General features: G+C 36.1%; 1 protein-coding gene across 1 annotated transcript in view; it reads left to right on the top strand.

Annotated features, from left to right (window-relative positions):
* The window catches only part of NAALADL2 (N-acetylated alpha-linked acidic dipeptidase like 2), a 608,694-nt gene that overhangs the window by 166,005 nt on the left and 418,637 nt on the right, over positions 1-24,052 (top strand). The window contains exon 2 of the mRNA XM_075202155.1: positions 22,195-22,705. Coding sequence (XP_075058256.1) covers positions 22,195-22,705 — 511 coding nt within the window. The remainder of the gene's footprint in view (positions 1-22,194; positions 22,706-24,052) is intronic.

Raw genomic sequence — 24,052 nt, forward strand, 5'->3', positions numbered from 1 at the left:
AGCAGTGTGCTGAAGATTTTTCTCTGCATTTGTTCCTTTTGGATATCCCCACCCTTTCAAGCACCTGCCATGAACCTATAAATTGATTGAGCAGCTTCCACTTCTTCTGTATTGTTTGTTTGAGAGGCTTGTTTGGTATCAGTAGCTGATGGTAAGTGCTGGTGCTGTATTGCCATTTGGAGACTTTTTGGGTTACCTCTTGGTAAGTTACCTCTCAATTTAAAAACACATAAATGTTTGGCCCAAAAATAGGGACTCTCACTGTTTAGAGTTAGGACCACGATATTAGCAGAAGCGCCTTGAGGGGGCGGGTGGCTTACCATACATTTGCAAATGTGTGCAACTGAGAAATCTGCATTTTTATGTACAAGTAGAAATAGCAACTCCTTTGCTGGTTATAGCAGTGTGCTGGGAGATTTTTTTCTGCCATGAACCTATAAATCGATTGAGCAACTTCTGCAAGTCCAACTGAAAAGCATTTTTAGTCATCGATCTGTCTCATTTTGCACTCCAACTGAGACAGATCTCTCTGTGCTTAGAGAGGTGGAATGGGAAAAGAAGGGGCGGGCCTAGCAATAATGTAAAGGCATGTTCACGCTGTTTACATGCAATACTGACTTGAAAGCAGCCATAGATAGGTTTCCAGGAGACGTATTGTATCTTTTGCGGGTACTTTCTCCTTGTGCAACAGACCTTGCTGTATTAATCAAGAATTAAAAAGATAATTACATTTTGAAAAAATTGTGTGTACCCCTTCCCAAACAGCTTAATCGACCATTGTGCTGTTTGGAGGGGGGGGGGGGGGGGACATGATTCTATTTGTTTTACTTTGTATTACATTAATTTACTTATTTATCTGCTTTACAGGGCCACTTAAGTGTTTCATGTACTCTGGCCCATAAGGTAGTCAAAGAGGTGTGTGTGCAATTTTCAGAGTATTCTATAGATCCGTGGGACTTGGAATCCTGTGTAAACTACGTTGATGGATGTAATTTACATTTAAGATTTCAGTGCAAATTGCATTCAACTTTACATCAGGTCCTTGATTATGTCAGACATGGTAGGTTCTACATATAAAGTATACTCCTGTATATCTGAAACATTTTTAAGACACACACAAGTTGATCCTCAGGATCATACATTTAAATGACAGCATATTTATTAGGGAAAATATGCAGTGTTGTAACTTAAAGGTGCGGTCTAACTATTGTGAGAGTAATGTGAGGCTACATAGCTTTAAAATGGAGAACTGGGACACCCATTTTATTTGAACTTTAGTTTTGAGTGCCAAAAATACAACACTTACAGATGCAGATATAGGAAGCTTCTTTTAAACAAGGAACTCTTGCTTCTGGGACTATATTGGACTTTATTATTGTGTTTACACTGCAGTACCTATGAACCACCAGAGCTACTGCTATCGTGCCTTACTCTTCTCACTACCAGGGGTTAACTAGCTGCACTAAGCTAATCATTCACACCTGATTGTCTCCTATTTGTGCCTTCCGCTCCCAGTTACCTGTGCTGGTCATTGCTGTTTATGTTGCTCTTCCTCATTGTTGTGTTCTCCTATTTTTCCTGTACTCTAGGACTCCTACAAGCTGCTGCCATTATCACTGTATCTGATTTCTTTCTATCTGGCCAGTCCATCTGCACCAGTTGTTTTCCTTGTTACCTATTCTCGGCATCACCAAGAAATCCCTGTTGATTGTCTGCAATACTCGATTCATATAATTTCCTGCATTCTCTGGTTCATACCTGCTCCATAGCTGTCATTTCCAGCTTCCAGCATTGAAGTGTGACAATATCTATGTTTTCATTTGTGAAGTCTTATACGATTATAATTATGCTTTTAAGGAAATCTGATTCACTACCCAATAACTATACAATCTATGTGATTTATTGTGGATAGTATCTAAATTAGAATATTATATATAGAGTATGTCTCTTTGTACTAAAAGTCATCCCACATATACTAAAACAGTAGTACCTGATGTACAATACAGTGCAGCGGTCATATACTATATAATGGAAATGGAAATATTTTATATATATATATATATATATATATATATATATATATATATATATATATATATATATATATATATGTAAGATCTGCTGTATTGAGTTTCACTTGAGTTTTACAGTGGCAAGTCATATTTAGCATGTACATAAGTGGATAAGTAGAATTTGTGGTCCCACCCATGGTCTAGCTGGGCTGGGGGGCATCTGATCTGCCCCCCTGGGCCTGACCCATGAGCTACCTGGGGCTTGGTCACTGGGCTACCTGCGTTTTTTTTCTTTTAAATGTTCCTAATAGGCTGCAAGCAGAATCTTGACCCCCGAGCTAAAATTTGCCAGCCCCGGGTACCACCTGTTTCAAGTGATGTTCTTTGTACATATATTAATTATGCTGTAGAAAATTATAGGTCACAATGACCTCAGCTTAGATGGTTCCTTATTCTAAAATATTTTTTTTTTTTTTACAATAGATTCTACATTTTAAAGTGTTTTTACGTCTATGTAAATAGAATTTCCCAGGAATCACTTCTCGTAAATAGGAGTTTCTTATTCTCTATAGACTTAAACATTCTCTTGCTAGAAACATATCCGTAATAAACACCTATGGATAGATTGGATCATAATGCAGGCAGATACTTTCTTCAAAGTATAACTCATAAGGAGAGGGGTTGAGTCCACTCAAATGTACTTCCTTTAAGGTAATAAAGGTACTACAACCACTGTGACTGGTTTTGACAAATACAAACAAGATACAGGAACCCCTATTATATACTAAAACACATATTGCCTAATTGATCTGTTGAGGTTGAAGAGAGGTTCCATATGAAACATTTCTACAATGCAGAGGTGACCTAGGATTTCAGTGTTGGGATGAAGGCAGGGAAGGTGCAAGAGGCCTCCTCCTCCAGCAATGCCCTCCTGATGTCTTCCCAAAGCAAATATGGAGGAAAGACTGGAAATGCAGTGGTCTTTTCTTCATATTTACCTTGCTACATAGACCCCTCAGAATATAGTATCCACTAAATAAAATATCATGTACTATATGAATAATTCTGCAAAATATTTTATTTGAATTTAAAAGAGGATTTTTGTACACAGCAGTACATGATATGCTCTTTTATTTAAGAAACAATTGGTGTAATGAACATTTTTATTATTTTACTGAACCACAATGTGTAGCTTTATTTTTACTCAATGCCACTAACACAACAATTTTTAGCTTCTAGTGAAAATATTTTGAGGTTCCTTAGAAATAACAGCGGTTATACCCTGCAGAAGAGTCACTGAGTTCTACTAAGCCCACTTCATATATACTGGCTTTGCATACCCCATTTCAACCTACTTGTTGCAACTAAACAAATATTAATAGGAAAAAAGTAAATCTCCCCTGTTTAAGTTCATCTAGATAACATGAACTAGACATGTGTAAATATTATCAAATGCAATGTTCAAACTCATGAAAGTGGCAGAATATTATAATTTTGAAATACAGGTATCAATAGATGGCACATTTCCTAAATCTTTCTATGTTATAAACATTGACAGAACCAAATGACCAAGTTCTGACATTTCTCAAAATGACAGCTCATTTTAACACAGTCTAGAGCAAGGTTAAAGGTTACTAAAGCATATTATAGTTACATTGCTCTGTAGAGGCTTGCCAGCTATTTTGCCCCAAACTCTCACCGATATATATCATAGCGCACATGGCCTGAAGGTGGAGGCTCTACTTTTAGCTTCCAGGAATAATGAACCTTTACAAACAATCTTGTACTGTACAATATAATGGTTATTTCTTTCCAGCATTCCTATTTTATAACCTAGTTACTATGACAACACATTTTATTAGCTTTAACATTCTGTTGTTTACGTAAAATTCCGCTGTAAGTGTACATGACAAACATTGTTTTCATCTTGACAGTTTTCCTCATAAAAGTGCACAACAGAAGATCAATATACTTCATGCAAGTACACGTAATCCTCGATAAAAGGTTCATGTATGAAACTTTATATGTCATTAGGTAGCACAATACGCCAGTTTTTAATGTGGCAGCCTAGACATTTAATAAAACATTTTTCTACAATTTAATTTTCAGCTTATTAAAGACCAGAATAAGGAATGTTTTATAAATGAACCATAGAAGAGAAAAAAAATCATGATAATGATATTTACATACGGCCATGAACATATTGAAAAGAATAATTAATGATATGCAGGTTATATTATATACGTATGCCTCAATACAAATGACTCAACAATGTGCTCTCTGACAAGGTTTTCTTGCTGGTCCTAAATTTCTCATTTTAAAGTTATGCAGGCTTTCATCAGATAAACAGAATAATGCGTTTAATGCACCAACAGGTACCATTATTTATTTGGCTCTTTTTTTTGTAAATTATGTTATCATATTGTCCTTAATTCATTACAAGATAGTAGCAATTATTGTTATAGTGGGCAACAAGGAGCCTTCAAGTCACTTCACAAAATACAGTAAAATCCTTCTTAAAAATGATTATCTTGCTCATACCAACAGTAGTTTGTAAAACAAATCCATATTCCATTGAAGCAGATAATGAAGATATAATGCTCACCCTATGAATTGCGGTGGAGACATTCAAATCTGTATTTCATGCACTCCTTCCAACTACGCATAGGGAAGCCACAGTGTTAGGGAAAATGTGTCACTTTCCTATTTAGATAATATACAAGGACATTATTACATGTGTCCCTTTTTGCTTATTCTACGGCAACTATATTTTGGAGCTGCAGGTTTTAGACAATCCCCCACACTATATTTTAATTAGCTGACTCTGGAGTTCTGCAATGTTTTCTCAGTGCAGTCATCTGTAGCCAATTTAGCTAGGAAATGTTGTGATCGCAAAGTTAAGTGAGGACTTACGCTGCTGACTGTAACACAGTAACTAGCCCATTTGCAGCAGACTAACCACTGCATGGCAACCATTTTTCTTTTTTTATTATAATGGAACATAATAAAGATAATTCTGAGATGGAGGAGCCTTTGTAGGCTAATGTTGTGCTGCTAATGTAGCTGCTATTGGCGCATTCTGCAGCAATTTTCATGTCCTCCATGACCATGTTCCCCCTTAATGGGGAAAAAGAAGACATTGAGGAGCCAGATCTCATCATGTATTCCTATTCCTCATGGAATGTTCAATTTCTATTTTTTTTTAGCTAAGTGGGAAGATAAGGGCTGAAAGAAATGTCTTGATTGCTTCATGTTTGGCTTTGCCCCAGGGCAGTATTCTGCTTGGTAGGTACTCTCAATGATAAGAGCACTGAAAGAGCCTTTGGTCTAAATGATTAGAAATGCTATCATCAGCATATACAATATTGGTAATAAAAATGAGAAATATTGTCATAGTGTAATTTTACTGCCTAAGATCCTTGTCAAAATGGAGATCTTTACCAGCAGGGCCCTGTGTATGTTCAACACCACCATATATGCTAATATCACTCATCCTAAATTGCTCTTCTTAAAACTAGGTTGTCTTTCTTGGACCTTATTCCACCAAGGTCACCAAAACAAGAGTCATAAGCAATGGCAAGAGAGGTGATATGTGATGCAGCGTTTACAATAACTGGTATTGCAAATTTTCTATAAAAAAAATACCACCACAAATTTGTTTCTATGCATTGTACATTTTGATTGGGGTTTCAACTATGAAAGGTTACACTGTCAAGAATGCTACCCTTTTATAGCATTTCCACTCCTTCCCCTTTAACCTTGATAGAGGCTGACTGTTAGCCACCTTTCATACCATTTAATAATCATAGGGCTTGCATGTTAAAATTTGAATGGTAGCTGTCACTGTTGCAACAAAGTGATATTGCCTAATATGATTTCATATTGTAGGGATCAGATTTTGATATAGTACTTAGTAGTACATAGCTACACTGTTTCCTTTCTTGTACAAGGCCTTGGCATTGTATTTATACTGCCTGTATTGCTAAGAGAGCACTGCTCTTACGGATGAACTCACACGTTAATGTGGACAATGGTTTTTGCTTAAGATTAGTTGAATTGTAGGTATCTTGAAACATGGATTTGGGCCTCAATTTTTTAAATTACATTATGGGGTCGATTCAATTGGCCGCGATGTTGCTTAGAACATTGCTTGCACCTCTGGGGTGCGAGCAAAAACGAGCGTTACTACTATAAAATAATATGTGCAAGGTGTCTCGCTGGTTTTTCCGAAGGCACCTTGCGTTGATTTTTTTACAATTGAAATCCCCTCTATGAATCATATTGAGATGAAAGAAGAGGAAAATCTGGTTGACGATAATAGTGAGCTGACAAGAAAATGATTAGATTTGGTTCAAGCACTGTGTTCATTCACAGGTCAGCCAAGTTTAGAATTGAAGTGGTAGAAATGGAGTCGGACAGCACATGACATTAACTGCTAAGGCCATCTGCACACATGCGTCTTTAAAATACACCCTTCACTGTCATTGGATGCTCACATTAAAAAACACATTACAATGGGTTACATTTTTCATTATGGAATGGTGAATACATCACCAGGAACCCGCAAATCACCCAGAAGATGCTACTGCACTTTCAATACCTATTGATAACAGCTGTAGGCTATAAAAGAACAGGTAGCTTGTGTCTCTAGTAAATCTCATTGTGACTATAATTACTGTGAGAAAGATTTAATAGACATTCAGAGAGGAATGGTTACGGCAATGCATTTATTGCAAATACCAGAACTTACTTCTTTCACAGTGTCATAAGTAGAATACAATCATGAGTTAAAAATAGTTAAAATATTTGTTTGTGTATAATTTCTGAACTCATTGTGACAAGTACCAAATAGGTTAATTTAGCTTTGCTGGCATATTAATGGACCATTTGCCATAGCTAGGCCCTTTTTAATTGATAATGACTTGTCCTAAAAGTGATAATTGACATCTTAGAGAGGTCTGGAGTCCAGTCCAGGATGTATAGTGATGAGAACAACTTGGTAGCTAGGTGTATGGTACAGCATCCCCCAGATACAAAGAGATCTGAGGCCTGTTTGAGGTCAACAAAATGACAGTACTGTTTGCACTGTCTAAGTGCTGTCTAAATCCAGTCCTCAGGATTTCATATACCAAAATCTAAGTAAAAGAAAACTTGTCCCTGATCCATATTTACAGATAACTCAAGGTATAGTTATCAGTGGGAGTAAGACATATATCAAACTTAAATGCTATGCTCATGAGGAAAGTATAATAAGCACATATCTTCCTGAATATTGGACCTGTTAATGTCATATTTAGTATGTAATTGTGAGGGAAGTTATGTTCTCTTTAATGAATGGAATATTGTGTCACTGTGATGCTTCAGAGAAAAAATATGGCAGTTATAAGCAATTGCTGACTCCAAAGGGGTTTGTGACACAGTTCATAAAGGAGTCATTAGTATAAACACTGCCAGTGACCTCACAGTATGAAGGCCTGTAGACAGAATGAAGTGTGTTTCAATGCCCTCCAGCAACAGATAGGAAATTGCATATTTTTTTAGTTTTAAATAATCTGTTTTACAATTTGGGATGGAACAGAGAACCCTGTCCATAATCTTCTGAGGAGATCCTGCAATTTGAATTCACATTAGATCATATTTATTTTTTTACTATGGCATTGAGCCACACAATCATTTTGCAAATATCCATGGTGTGAATTAAAGATGTACTTCACCATCAGGCACTTCTTTTTATATTTACTTTCACAAGTTTTTCCACACTGATAAAGCAAGCAGCATGTTTGAAGATGACAGCCACCCTTTACAATTAAAGGAGTCATATATATATAATATATATGTGTATATATATATATATATATATATATATATATATATATACACTATATATATATATATATATATATATATATATACAGTGTACATGTATATATATATATATATATATATATATATATATATGCATGTTTCATTTGCTGGAAGTCTTACAGACAAACATTTTAAAACCTGTATGTCGAGCACAAAACAGTGATATTTGAAGGAATTTAAAAGCTGACAACATGGTTCTTTATTTTTAATCACTATTGATTTTTGTATCACTCTTTATAGAATTGTTTCCGAATTTCAATGATCAGGGAGGGGTAATGACCACTATTATACAAGACTATAGCATTTCTTACCTTTATTTAGTAAAAGTATATCTAATTTTGCATTGGTGAAAAAAATACATTTCACCACTTTTTCCCTTTCTGTTGAATGTAGCATCTATGGCTTGTTTTGCATGCAATTAAAATAATTTGTTTGGAGTAGAAATGACAAGCAGGATGACAATAAAATAAAGGGTTGATTGTCTGATACTTCAACAGTGAAGGCCATTCACATAAATAAAACAGTAAAAGGGAAGTATCTGATAAAGAAATACAAGAGTATTTCATTATCAGTGTCATGCATTATTTGATTGATGATCATATAGATTAGCTTGGGAAAAAAATGTTTGTTGAGCAAGGAGTAAGATAAAAGGGAAAACATTATATATAGATATGTATTGCTGTATACAGGGATACATATATATATATATATATATATATATATATATATATATATATATATATATTCTAGATCAATATAGATATAAACATATTTTTGTATATGTCACCAACATATAAATATATGTGGGTTATATGTTCTTTTTTTGCCAAGGATCAACAAATTATGAATATTGCTTTTACTTGGTTAAGCCTGAAAGGTCTCAATCACAATGCAATTCTTTCCAAAGACATGCTGCCAGCTGTATAAAAGGGTGATCAGGACTGTCCAGCCTTAAAACCCTTTTATGCTGTAAATCAATCTTCTGTTAAAAGCATTATGAAATGACATTTAAAAAGAGAATTTTCTCATACTGGTGAAAAAAATGACAGTGACAATTACTATAGAAACCTACTTCTAATCCCAGTGCCATCCACTTCTAGCCTTAGAGAATTTTAATAGCAGTGTCCAAGGCTGATTGCAGGTTTCTTTTAGTCTGAGTCTTCTTTAGGCACATGTCTTAAAGTGACAGTGCCTATATATGTGCAGGCCTGGAATTACTCAAATGCTTGTTATAGGTATTTTAGTCTTTTTGGATTTCTATTGCTGACCTTCACTTCTTATCTGACCTTAATCTGTTTCAGACTGTCCTGGCCTTAGTGCTGTTTTGACTTTGATAGTTTACCTGTTAATTTTGTATTACTTCCTGACTTCTCTGGCACTTTCATCGGCCTCTGGTTAAAGCAATTTTGGTCAGCAACTATAGTTATTTGTGCAAGACCTGGGGAAAACTGAATACCAGTGAACACATTAAGTCCTATGCAAAAAGGGGGCTGCTAAAGGCTAAGACCATGACTAGCCTGGTGCACTGATGAATACATTTTTTAAAACTATTTGAGCAGGTTTGAAGTCTGACAGCCTCAAACTTGTTTGCGTTTTGCTCGTGATTTGGGTCCAGTTTATTTGTGGTTTGATCTAAATTCTGGAACTGAATTTAAAAATGGCAATTGATGTTCAAGCATGTTCAATGAACGTGCTATAGGTATGTGAAATGTTCTGGATGGTCATAGTCCAATAAAATCATAACCAATTGTGAACAGGTTTGAACAGATTCAAGGCATTTTGAACAGCTTTGAACATGTTTAAACCGTGGTCAGGGGCGGGCTGGGCCGGGGGCAGGGAGGCATCTGCCGCCCGGGCCGCTCAGACTTTCCGCTTTTAGGGCCGGGGCTAGGCCGGCCGGCCGCCCCCCGATGCTATTTCTCCGGATTTTTACCTGCGACCGCATCTGATGACATCAGATGCGGCCACGTCAGTGCACAGGCGGCCGCATCACATGACACGGGATGCGGCCTCATCATCAATGACGCGGCCGCATCCTGTGTAATGAGATGCGGCCGCCTGTGTGCCCCCCTGCCTGAAATGTCCCAGCCCGCGCCTGACCGTGGTCGTATGTTTCAAACTTGCAAAAGATTGAGAACTAACTTCTATTTTTCAAATAGTAGTGTAGTTTCAAAAAAGTAGTACAAGATCCATTTTTGCTATACATTTTATGTTCTATAGCAAGGGATTCATGTTTCTGATCAAGTTATATGTGAATTGTTCAGCACAATCATAACACTTCCCACATCCTTTCTTGAATAACCACTTAGAAATAATTGACAATATTTTTTTAATAATGTGTTCAATTATTATTCAGGTCAACCAATGTGTTTTTTCATGAACTATATTGTCATATATAGTGATGCTTTTAGCAACACATACATATTAAGAAAACTTACCACCTAGGTTATACAAATGTAATGAGCTACCTCGGAAAACTAGGCTTTTAAATGATCACAGAACTCCTTGGGGATTTGTACTCTCTGTATAGTTTATACAATGAGCACCGTATGTTATATAAAATATTATTTCATATTACAGACATTTTTAAAGTCACACCTTAATTACTCAGGTCTTGTGCTGGTATAGTCCCTGGCTTGCCCTGCTGCGCAAATCTCCTATGCCATCAGGGCATCTTTGTTGGCATGCATGGCTCACTGTTTTAACTATTGTTAATGCAGGGTGTTTCATGCCATCTGAAATAACTGGGGTTAGCAGTGCAGCACAAGCTCAGTTTACAAATTGCTTTAGTGTTATTAATCCTATTATACTAGTGCAAACTTGGATCTGGAAGTCTCTTAGCAACCAGTTCCTGCCAATAATCTGTAAATGCTCTCTGGATTGCTAATCTGTGTTTGTACTTATCTGTGTATGACTACCCCTCTGGATCTTAAACCCAAGGATTCGGACAACTACCCCTCTGGCATTGGACCCCTGGCTATTCTATGTGCTCATATTTCTGTTTGAGTGTCAGACTCCCCTGCTGGTACTTAAAATTTATATATAATTAAATTATGTACAGTATACATTCAAATTTTAATTTTAATTTTCTGTTACTGCTGCAATTATTCAGCAAATAGCTTTTTATAGCAAAAAATCTTGCATTATTTCTCCTGCCACTTGAATCCATCAGTTACAACTACACAGACCTAACAGAATTACACTTGTTAGAATAGGCTTCAGTTTCCTTTACTGTCTACACTGATCTAAAAAATCTAGACTTTCACAAGGCAACTAAAAGGCTTAACTATCATTAAGTCCAGTGGGCCAGTTCTTCGCCCACTGTCAATTTCAATTTACAGCAGCTACCAGGGTGGCTGCCTATTTCCTGACATTGATAAAAGTTACCCTGGAATCATGGTACAGGGTGTCTGATGCATATATCCAGATTATTTCTTCCCACTGAGAAATTACAAAAAGAGTTCTTGCAATATATTATCTGCTGGACACTTAGAAGCTCATATGAGTCTGGAATCAATCCGTTGCCAATATTGGTGGCCTCTCTTACAACAATATGTTGTTTTCTGCCTTTTTTAGCCAGGAATAAGATTGGCCGGGTTCTTACAGCAACATCTTATCAATTCAGGGGACCCATCTATATGGACTTTATGTCAATGTTACCCATCTCTTCTGACTATGAACCCATATTTTCAATTGTGGACAGATTCATTAAGTTCATTTTGTTCATCTAAAGAGTCTTCCATCACCTAGTCTCGCAGCTAGGGCATTTATTAAAGATATCTACCACTTTCACAGATGTGCGGAAGATAACTTATCCAATCAAGACATTCAATGTATGCACACTTCTAGAAAGCTTTATGTGATATGTTGCAAATGGAAACAATTATTTAACACTTGTCACCCATAGTGTACAGGCATGTGGAGAGTGTAAACCAGACCTTTTAGCAGTATGTCAGAACAATTATTAACTTTCAACAAATAACTGATCATAGTTTTAACTGTTGGCAGAATTTATGCACAACAAGGCTCAAAATTGATCCACCAAGCAAACCCCCTTCTTTTCCAACTGCATTTTTCATCCCAAAGTTTACGCATATTCCTGGACTGGATGTTCTCTGGCAGCCATTTCAGAGCTACACAACCCTCCATAAGACTCACCAAGCATTACATCAAGCTGTGCAAAAGGCCAAATGATCCTACAAGTTCCAATTGGACAAATCTTGGACACCACCATTCACTTTCCATGTAGGCCAACTAATATGACTCTCCCCAAAGAATGTTTGGTTAGGAAGGCTCTCACATAAATTATCAGAATGTTATATTGGGGTGTTCCAAGTCATCAAGAAACTTTCAAATGTAAATGTTGACTTAAATTACCCAACTTCATGCAACGAATACACCCAGTCTTACATGTGTGTTTACTCAAACAGAAACTATTTTCATTAGAGTCACCAAAACCTCCACCACTGGTATGAGTCCAAGGATACTTGGACTATATTTCAAGTGGAAAGTCTAAAAAGTCCTGGGAATCTGCAATTGGCATCCATGAACTGAGATTAATTACTGATTTTCATGTAACCCAAACAAACCTGAGGCGCTTAATAGTCCCCTTACAAGAAGGGAGATACATGAGGTCCTGTGCTGGTACAGCCCAGACTCGCCATTCTGTGCAAGTTTCGTATGCCATCAAGCCCTCAAAGATATGGTGCAGCTGCCAAGTTACCACAGAGTGTTTTATGCCATCTGACACCGCTGCAGTACTTGAACAGCTGACTAAGTGGTGCTTCAACACATTGAGCTACAGACTGTTTACAATTTTCAGCAGTTTTGTTAATCCTGTTATATTGTGCGTACCCGGACATAGAAGTCTCTTAATAATCAACTGCTGACAATGATCTGAAAACACCCGATACCTGTTTTCTTAACCTCAGGTCTATATAAAGCAGCTAACTGTGAGCACAAATAGCCAATTTATGGAGCTAGTCTCTGAACTAGCTACCTTAAACCAAAGATCCTGAAAACCCTTTGGACTGCTTATCTGTGTTTTAACTTTTGGCTTGACCTTTGGCTTTGGAACTTGACCCCTTGGCTTCATTCAACTACTCCCTCTGGCTTTGGACCCCTGGCTATTCTTTCGACTTGGATTTCTGTTTGAGTCTCAGAATCCTGTTACATTACAGAAGTCCTGACCATTTTATTCAATCTACATCTACAGCCTATCTGGGATCTACTCGGTTTTGAAGTGGGTAGGTATAGAACAACCTGGAGTCAATCAAGTCACCATAATGTTTCTAGGAGTAGATATTATTTCGGAGAGTGTGGTAGGCAGTGAGTTTTCCACTCATGTGATTATGTAAGTGAGTGCTGGGCTATATGTCATAGGGGCAGTGTCATAAGGAGGAGAATGGAAACAAGTAGGATGTTATAGGCTGAGAGTTGAATAGTGGAAGGAGAAGGTCTGAGAACAGCACAGAGGAGTAATGTCAGACTCCAATTGTGCTATCAAATGCAATCCGCATGAAATGAAATACATACATTTAACTTGATTTTTAAAGATATTTTTGATAATATAATTTATACATAACTGTTAAATTGACTTTTTCTTTTGTAAAATTGTATTTATCTGTCAATCTCCTGCAGGCTAGGAAATTGATGGAAAATTACATTAATAACACAGTTCATCACATAGTAATAAAGAGTAAAATATAATCAGCACATATGATTAACACTGTGATAATAAACTGTTAGCTATAAGTGACTGCATGGCATTTGAGTGACTGGTAGTAGACATGGGTGAATGAATTCAGCCAATTCAGAAAGTCAGAAGACTTTCAGATATTCACCATTGACAAATAATTTTCAAATAGTAAAATAATATCTGTGAATGCTGATAGTAGCCCAGATTACTGTATACTCGTGGATCACATTGTATGTGCTACACAGATCTGTACAAAGAACTGTATTACTGAATTCTGATTTATCTTTAATTTTCTTTATTACACTTTTCACACCTTCATTACAACACAGTGATCGCAATACAATTGTTCTCTGTGCTTACAACCATTACCTATCTAGATGTAGAAATACACAGGGAATGTATTGTGATCTCAATCTGTGTATTTGTTAAAACACACTGACTGGTGCAAAACACGATTGTTTTGTACTTGTCATTATGGCCATTCACTATATAGATGTAAAAAGACCAAGGAAATATATTGTGGTATCAGCCAGTGTTTTTCTTAAATGCTACCAGCAGAAAATGTTTTTGTCAGAGCTAAATAAAAGGTAATGCTTGTGCGTTGTCAAGAAACGCTTACTCAAACTTTTCTGCTATTTTACTTTATGGTCTTAATCTCTCAGTCATTGCCCTGACAGCCACAATCTAAGGGGACCATTAGAGCCCCAGTGCTTGCAGGTTGTCTCTTTTGCCCCCCTCCCCATAGGCACCAACCCTACACTACCCAGCCCTTGGATGGGTTTGACAGAAGAATAGCATGATCATAGGTTCCCTAATACAGTGAAAAACAGCCAATGAATTTTGGAGGGAGAGGTGCAGCTACTTTTTAAATTTTAAAATTTACACAGGGCAGGAGTCCTACAGTTTAATATATAAAGTAGTTTGTAATTTTATCCAGCAGTTTGATTTATAGTGAAGTCTTCAACCTCAAAATATCATTGAGAAAGATGGCCCTGAACCATTGTTTTTAATGTAAGTGTCATCAGTTATTAATTTTGGCAATATTTTACGGTGTTGTCAACTTTTGGACATCTCCTTCTTAAAATACATGTGCTCTCCAAATGCAAATCATGATGCAGAGCTGCTGGGAAAACAAATGCAGTACATAATGTGAGGGAATGGGGTGCTACTGGACTGAGAACTTTTTATTCATCACCCGTTTCACACAGTTTAATGTACTTATTAATCCTTGGCCCACTCTAAGTATATACACCAGAGCATCGGTGTATTATGTGTATTATTAGTTCAAGTTATTAGGTACATTTTGCCCTTGTTATTTCCTGCAATATTGTATGTATTAGAAATAGAAAGAATATTGCCATATTGTGTGAAAATAACAGGACAACAGAAGTCATTTTGCTTGTGTTAGATAAGGTAATTACCATTTGTCTCAAAATGTCCATTGTTATGAGGTGTGGCTTAGATTTGGTTTGTAATCAGAGCACTGTCTCAATATGAAGGTTATTGTATAGAAATGTACCATCTCCATGGAAAAGCACTTCAGGGATTAAATTCCACTTCCACAGGGAACACTCAGGAGTTGAGTGAATAAGGTACCATTGATCCTTCTGTTTGCTCCCTATTGTCCACTAGTGAGCTTTACAGTCAGCCAGGATCCGGACCCAGCAGAGGTCACCCAAGGGAGGACACCTGGGGAGGTAGGGGAGGGAGCTGGATAATGTTAGAAGCCCACCAATCGGGACCTTTTGCAACTCCCCTGGGCAGGCAGTTCCCAAAGTGGGATTAGAAGGTGATAAAAGAGGTTACCCTGGGAGCTGGACATGTGTGTGTAAAAGGACCTGTGGTTGCGCCTCACATGAGCACGCTATCCTCTTATTCTGTTCTCACATACACTCGCTATAAAACACGCACTTTTATGCACTTTTCCTTACACAATGTTGCCTTACTCAGTCTTTTGACCACACTAAATAACACTTAAGCTTTACAGAATTATTTATCCAATAACCACTGTATCTCAGCAGTACTTCACAGTATATATTCATTCTAAATAACCAAAACTCACAACATATGTATGTATTTAAATCAAAGTATTTTACTGTTAACACAAAAAAGCTTGTATTCACAGTTCACACATATAGCATAACGTTGTTCAACATAACATAGTATATCAGTATAAAATTAACCCTAGGTTCACCACCTTTATTCCTTACACTATCCTTGCTTTACATATGTATCCTTAATAAGAATTAGTATTTATAATATTGATTTAACTATAACAGATATTAGACAATAGCTACACAGTTATATGTATATAAATAGTTAAATCCACATTACAAACACATAGCTTTATAGATATATATATATTATAAATGATACTTATCAAATCCTTGTATCCTGGATCCAATTTTTTATCTGCAATGTAGCAAACTTTCCTGTAGTATAGAATCCTTTCCTGTAGCTTAGTGTAGGTTTTCTGTAGTATAGTGTATTTTCTGTAGCACACTGTATCCCTATATAATATATATTTTCTGTAGTGTAGTATAGTATAATATATATATTCAGTAGTGTAGTGTGTCCCTAGTGGAGTGTACTGTAGGACAGTTCTCTTTGTCCAGGGGCAGGCAGAGAGAGGGTGAGGGGGAATCCTGGGTCTTTATTTTATAATCCAGACCCGGAAACTCCCAGCCTCCCCAGCAGCAACGTGTGTGTGGGGATTCACCACCCAAACGTGGATGTTGTGTGTGTCCAAGATGTTAACACCCCTGGTGGTTCTCCCCACTGTGTACGTGCCGCCTAGAGTTGGCACACACAGTGGGGTTCTGCTATGTAGCTGTGCACCATAGATACTGTGCTTGCGCATGCGCAGTTGTACTATGTACATACGCATGTGTGCGCACCGCTGCTCCCCCCTTCACAGTGTAACTGATTTTGGCGAAGAGGTGATGCTCTGCCAGAGATTTGCTGTGGAACATATCCCACTGGATTTATTTGGACTAAGTTCCTCACTTGTTAGGGAGGCCGTGCTGTACATATCTCACTGGATTTTTTGGGACTGATTTCCTCACTTGTTGAAGCTGCTATCATTAAGGGGGCTGTGCTGTGTTTAATCCTGTTCTGCAGAATAAATCATCCTTCTATTTTTCCTCTAATACCGTGTGTGAGTGGTTTGGGAACCACGTATCTTCACATATGCTTTTCATAGCTCTATAATAGAGCACTAAGGAGTCAGCACTTCCTCCGAGATCTATTGTGAACTATGAAGGGAATCAGTCTGTCAGCAATCTTGGCTAGATAATAGGGACAGTATTTCCGTCATGATGGATACACTGTTGGCTATGTGGGAAGTCATGTGATTTCGAGAGAGGTTTTTCAAGAAAACATCAATTTTAAGAAACTTGTTGAAAGTTGCATTTAAAAATTATTTCATTCCAAATTCTGTCATTATTTCTGTAAAATGATTTGCCAGCTTCTAAGCTCTGACATTTGTAGAAACTGGAAATGCGCAGAAAAGTTTGCCTCATTTATATGGCTAACATGCAACCAAGGACAATATGGGGCATATTCAATTCTCGGTTCAAATCTCGCGGTCCGTGCATGATTACCGTAATAATGGTAATCATGCAAGGAAAAAAACGTTAATACGATAATTTTGTCGCTGGATTTCAGCTCGCAGCTCCCTGAGCCGCGAGCTGAAATCCAGCTATCTATTACCGTATTAACGGCGCGGAAAAAAACAATTGAATATGCCCCATATGGTTCCCAAATATAAGTAAAGTTTTGTCACAGTACAAAAAGTAAATATGACAAAAAATATGAGTTTCTAAATAGTAAAACTTATAATCAAGAATAGTCATATAACAATAATTATATACACATTATTTATATAGGTGAGTTCCAAATGCTGGCTTTCAGAACAAAGCAACAAAATAAAATGATTTTCCGCAATAATAATATAATTGAAAAGTACAATTTACATAAATATAAATGTATATTTTAAACAATAAAGAGATGCAAACGAATGAGACATAATGTAAGCTCTAAATTTGACCATCGTCTTGACCATCCTTCCAAATTAATGATACTTTGTAAATAAATAAAACTGTACAAAATAATACTAATATTCCGTCACATCCAACTACAGATAGTGTTACTGTTACTCATCCAGTGCTTCACAGCTGCAATAACTTATTTTTACATTTTCTTTTATCCTCAATATTAACCTTAGACTAAAAAAAGTGGTATTGTTAATTAATGCAGACACTAACTGAGTGGGTCCTAGATACACATAACTGTTGTGAATTTAGTGTGTGTGGGGAGGGGATACTGGGGATCTGGGCAACAGGCAATTTGTTGTTGAAAGTGACATTTTAAAATAATTATATTCCAAATTCTGTAACATTTTCTGCACAATGATTTGTCCACTTCAAATCTCTGCTATTCTTACAAACTTGAAATGAGCAGAAAATTTTCCCTCGTTATTGTAACTAATATACCAGTCCAGGAGATAAGGAGGTAGGGTGCTGCTACTTTTTTAATTATTTCTATTTTTAAAAATTTTAAATTTGAGTTTGAATCCTGATTCCTTGCAATTTGCGATACTAACTGTGTCTGTGGGTCGGTGATCGGCACTTACAGAAGACAACGGTCACACACTCTATAACCACACTACATACAGACAATGGTTTGCTGAGTACTCCGATACTGGGATTGCTGCAAATTGGAATTCAGTACAGACATCCAGATACTCTCCAAAATTATTATTTTGAAGTATGCTGACTTTATATATTTTAAGGACTCCCACTTTCTATGACTTACTACACTACGCACTTTCCTTTATGTTTTTATTTTTACATTTTTCAGATGAGACCTTTTCTTGTTGATGATTTGCAAGAAAAGGAACAGCTGTTTTCATTAATTTTATTCATTCTAATGTACACAATTGTATTGCACGACATTTTTTTATTATGCAATTTTAATATGGTGGTTTTTGTTGCTTTTAAACTATTAATCAGTATAAGTTGAATATATTTTATAGTTGTATATATATTTTACTTTATTCAAAAATACACCCATTTGCTCCATAGGCATATAAGTTTGTATGTTCTCCAACACTCCAAAAATATACTAGTAGGTTAATTGGCTGCTATCAAAAATTGACCCTAGTCTCTGTCTCCGTGTGTCTCTCTGTGTGTGTGTGTGTGTGTGTGTGTGTGTGTGTGTGTGTCTATATTAGGGAATTTAGACTGTAAGCCCCAATGGGGCAGGGACTGATGTGAATGAGTTCTCTGTACAGCGCTGCGGAATTAGTGGCGCTATATAAATGATGATGATAATGATGATAATATAAGTAATGATGTGGGAGGTCCTTTTACGGCTTGGAAAAAACATTGCTGGTTTCAACTATGCTCACAAAATGCACAATGTTAAGCTATTTAATTACATAATGAATAATTCACTTTCTACATTGGAAATATTTTGATTTAACTAGAATAAAGCTGCTCTAGCATCTAGTGATTGGAAATTATGCAGGTCACTCCAGTCAATCTTTTGAAAAGCATTTGGCTGTCTTAAGGTCTAACCTACTGTGATTATCAACATAAGGTACAGTGTACCAACACACTTGGAACTGATTTGTGGCTTTCCAAGAATATTGAAAACCTTCATGGTTGATTTTTCACTATTCTCTAAAAATGAAAGATTTTATCATTGAATGTGACAGTGATGAGTGAGTAGTTCAAATGCTTAAGATTGATTGGGATTGGGCATTATGATAAAAATATCTATTTGTGCAATTTTAAAAGACACCAACAATCATTGTGATGTATTTTGAGTAACTGGACAACTGTCAAAATAAATATTTTTAAGATGCTTATGGTTTTAAAACAAATGTTTTCTAATTTAATTCATGAAACAAGAGTCACTTATTAATTTGTGAATGAGCATTTTAATGTGTTTTACTTGCATGTACCATAATAAGCACTTAATAAGTCTTTAGAAAAAAAGAGAACAACCCATTGTACAAGATACATATTGGTCTCTAATAAACCCTTAACTAAATATTAAAACATTTCCTTGATTTCTGGAGTTAATATACTTGGGTGCTCTCATAGTAGTATATTAGAATATACAGCTTGAAAGAGAGAAAAGAACTACTATTCACATCCTCTGGGTGTTGATCGAGACATGATACGAAGGATTTGTTAATGAGTCCACATATAGCTAACAAAAATGAAGGCAATGAAATATAACTTTTATTGCCTGTCTATAAAATGTTTTACAAAAAGCAAAATATAAAATACTCAAACAAATTGAGCAGAAGGGGGGTATTTAATTCCAAGGCAAGTGATGTATTCACTATACATTACAATGGGGACATTATATATCAGGATCTAGTGAACCTTCATAAACCATAATTTTGGTATAGGCTATAATAATGTTATAGCTGGACAATGTATGATAAAAACCTGGCGAGAACAGTATTGCAAATTCCAAGGGAATGGAGCATTTGAAGTAGTAGAGGGCAGTCCACATAGTCAAATGCAGACAAGATATCCAGGAGACGTAGAAGGGAAGATTCATCTCTTGAGGAGTTTATTAGATACTTTTGTGAATGCAGTTTGTGTGTAATTTGTTCAGAATAAAGTCAGATTGAAGTGGTTCTATTGAGGAATTAAAGATGTGAATGTTACAAACAAGGCACTCTAGTAGTTTTAAAGATAAATGGAAGTAGAAACATGGGTCAGTAGTCAAAGGGCATGAATGATTTAAAAGAGAATTTCTTGAGAATGGGAATAATTATTGCAGGTTTGAAGGCATAGGAGAAATTGATTGAGGAGAGGGAAAGTGTAAAAGGATGTTCTGATATCCATGACCGGCTAATGACAATAGCACTACACCAACTGAAAACCACACCATCAAAAATTAGGAAATCATAAGTAGATATATTTTCCAGGTGCTGCCCATGACGGGCTAATTGAGATGCAAATACATTTATGGCCATTTAATAATTAATCTCCTTAATTAACTACTCACAAACATAATTTCCAGTTTGCTCAAAATGTCTTTCCTCTTCTGCTGTAAAATAACTCATGGGACTTAAAATTCTACACACATTGCATGTTCTTCCAGCCATTTATATAAAGATTCTGCCATGCATTCATACAGTGCGAGTAGTTGCCCATATATATTGAGCTAAACATAACACATATATGATGCATAGGGACAAATATGCTTATATCAGGAAAGATAGCACAGATGGTACAATACATCATCAAGTTTCCTTTTTTTAAATTCTCTCTCTTTTTATTATATTTTTATAATTACATTAATTTTGTATGTGTATGCATCCCAGATCCCATTGACATCCACATGTTAACAGTATTAGCTTAGCATTCATAAATATTACAGCAATATCCTAGTTTAACATTCTAACACACGATGCCTTATATGCTTACACTCAATACAATATCGCTGTTCCCATAAATATCTTGCTCAATACAATATTACTGCTGCCAGTATTTAACCTTATATTTCACAACAACACCACCACAACTCTTATCACAATATTATTATTATTATTATTATTATTATTATTAGCCTTTATTTACAGGGTGCCACAAAATGTATAGTAACTAAACAATACTAACTATAACACACAGTACCAACTACGAATCCTATTTTTTACAATACAACCATAACTCTCATCATTTCACAATATGTAAAGTTTATACTATGTTATATATAAATGATATATAATGTTATGTGCTAACACCATATTATCGCATAGCACCACCACAACATCATTACACAGTATGCAAACTGTGTACTCTGCTCCTGTATCTATCATCACAAACGCTATATATTATCTCACAACACAGTGTCTATATCACTATTTGGAGATTAGAAATCTCCATATAAACTTACAATGTTCACATATGAACCATATACTCTTATATTACTCCACATATGCAGCATATACCTCTTTGCAGCCCTTCATCCCCTTAGCCCAATGTTGCCATACACTGCTGTCCTCCATATACATGAACATTACATATGTATGCACATCACAACCCCTTGTGCAGCAGTGTGTGTGTGTGCAATAACATCATCACACACATAGACATGCTGTTATTCGTCCAGATGTGATGACATCATCACACCTGCCCAGAACACAATGAAGCCTGTGCATGCGCATTGTACCCCGCCCCCAATGACATCATTGCAGGGGAGAGGCAGAGGAGGAGGAGAACAAGAAGGGCAGAGAAGATGTCCTCCCCTTCACAGAGAGGATGCATAATTTGGTCAGGGCATGGACCATTGTATACCATTATATTCACAGAAATCCGGTGAAACTACCATTTTTTTAAAAAGTAAAATTCCCTTGCAGATGAATCATTATGTTGGTGCATTTTCAATTTCAGATCAAGTTGGCAGTACAAAGGGAACCTACTATTACAAAGCTTATTGATCACAGTGAAATATAATATTTTTGTTTTTTTTTAAATCTTGTCAGCACAGGATAATTTTACATTTAATGGCATATAATTCTCTTTGTTTTATAGAAACATATCCTAGAATACAGTAATTTAACCCACAAATGTCACTGTCTTAATTTTACAGGAAAGGAATTGTCATATCAGAAACTAGGAATTGACATGAGGACTGTTTCAGACCTGCAATATATGGAGAGTGATGATATTCACACATCTGCATTGGAACTAGAATGGGACATGGAGACAGAGCTGGAGGAACTCGGAACAGGTCACTTTCAATCTGATAGTTTCACTCACCACCATGAGAACAGTTCAACAAATCCATCACACACAATTGCCTCCAGTCAACTGTCTACTTCACCCAAGGGGCGTTTTCAACGATTAGAGGAGGAGCCAGAATACTTCTCTCATTGTGCAGAATCAAAACCAAAGACCTCCAAACACTTTTGTATCATTGTGAAAACATTTTGCACGTTTATGTTTACATTTATTTTGGGGATTTTAATAGGCTATTTTATAAAAAGGAATCCTTCCAGTAACTGTATATTTTTAAATGACCTTGCTTCTTCGAGCGACCTCCCTATTATCAATGACATATTAAGTGACATCACCAAAGAAAATATTGAACAACATTACAGGTATGTGCATCCTGATTTGTAAAGTACGTATTTACAATTTACCAGTAAAGTCACATTAAAAAAACCATAATTGTTATTTATGGTACAGATGATATTTTATTTTAAATTGTTAAATTATCTTAAATTGAAGAAAACAAGCCCACTAAAATTCAAATTGAAATGCAAATACAAGTTAAAACCCACCCACTTAGAACTGTTTTATAATTTGAGGTCCCCATATTAACTGATAATGTTCATTTGGGTACCTCAGTTGTCTGATTTCTAAGAAAGTATATTTTAATGATGAAAGATTTTGTGAAACAAATCATACATAAATGGTCATTGATCAATTCTAAGGATCATATTTACTAAACTGCGGGATTGAAAAAGTAGAGATGTTGCCTATAGTAACCAATCAGATTCTAGCTGCCAGTGTGTAGAATGTACTAAATAAGTGATAACTAGAATCTGATTGGTTGCTATAGGCAACAGCTCCACTTTTTCAAAAACCTGCAGTTTAGTAAATATGCTCCTAAGCCTCCTCAGCCATATATTTACAGCAAATACTCTATAAACACCCCTTAAGCATCTGCAAAGGGTAGCAGCTATTTATTATACTTCTCATATGTTGCATATTGTAAATATGTTAGTGCTGCTTTTTAAAAATAAAAATAATAATAATAAAATAATTCATCCTTCACTAAAGGTCATAGACAAATATGCCTCGCCTATTCCTGCCAATTGAAAAAGTCAAACTTTCCATTGTAGACCGTGGAGAACATAATCTTGACCATATAAACTGTAGCCTCTTTCTCTTTTAAGCATAACCAATTGACTACAACAGTCCACCACCACCAGTCATTTTACATGAACATACAGTATTCACTAAACTAAACTGGAAGCTATTGCTAACCTTTGCTGCTGATACATCTGCTCCCAGTATGTCAAATGCATTACTGAGTCCCAGACAAGCAATATCCTGGACTAGCACAGACAAAAATCAATTTGACTTGTTTGACATGATGTTTCTTCAATAAATCTATGCTGTTTGGGGTCAAGCAAGTAGCTTGACTTTAAACGTTTAGCGATTGTTATTTCAACATCATCAACATCCCCTTGTCTGTTTATATGTACACCATTGGACTTTTCCCATTTATTTCAAAAGTTGTAATGAATTTAACACAGAAAGGGGTGGGGTGCGCTATTTTCTTACACCCTATTAAAGCATGCCCTGAACTAATATTCAAATTACTGTAAGGGAAATGTCACATAATCAATATATAACACAACAATTGCAATATTGAATATTTTAGAGCAGAAATATTTAGTCTGACTAGCTTAAACAAGCAGATACAATGAAAATGGTGT

This window comes from Mixophyes fleayi, chromosome 3 (assembly GCF_038048845.1).
Source record: "Mixophyes fleayi isolate aMixFle1 chromosome 3, aMixFle1.hap1, whole genome shotgun sequence".
Taxonomy (NCBI): Eukaryota; Metazoa; Chordata; class Amphibia; order Anura; family Limnodynastidae; genus Mixophyes; species Mixophyes fleayi.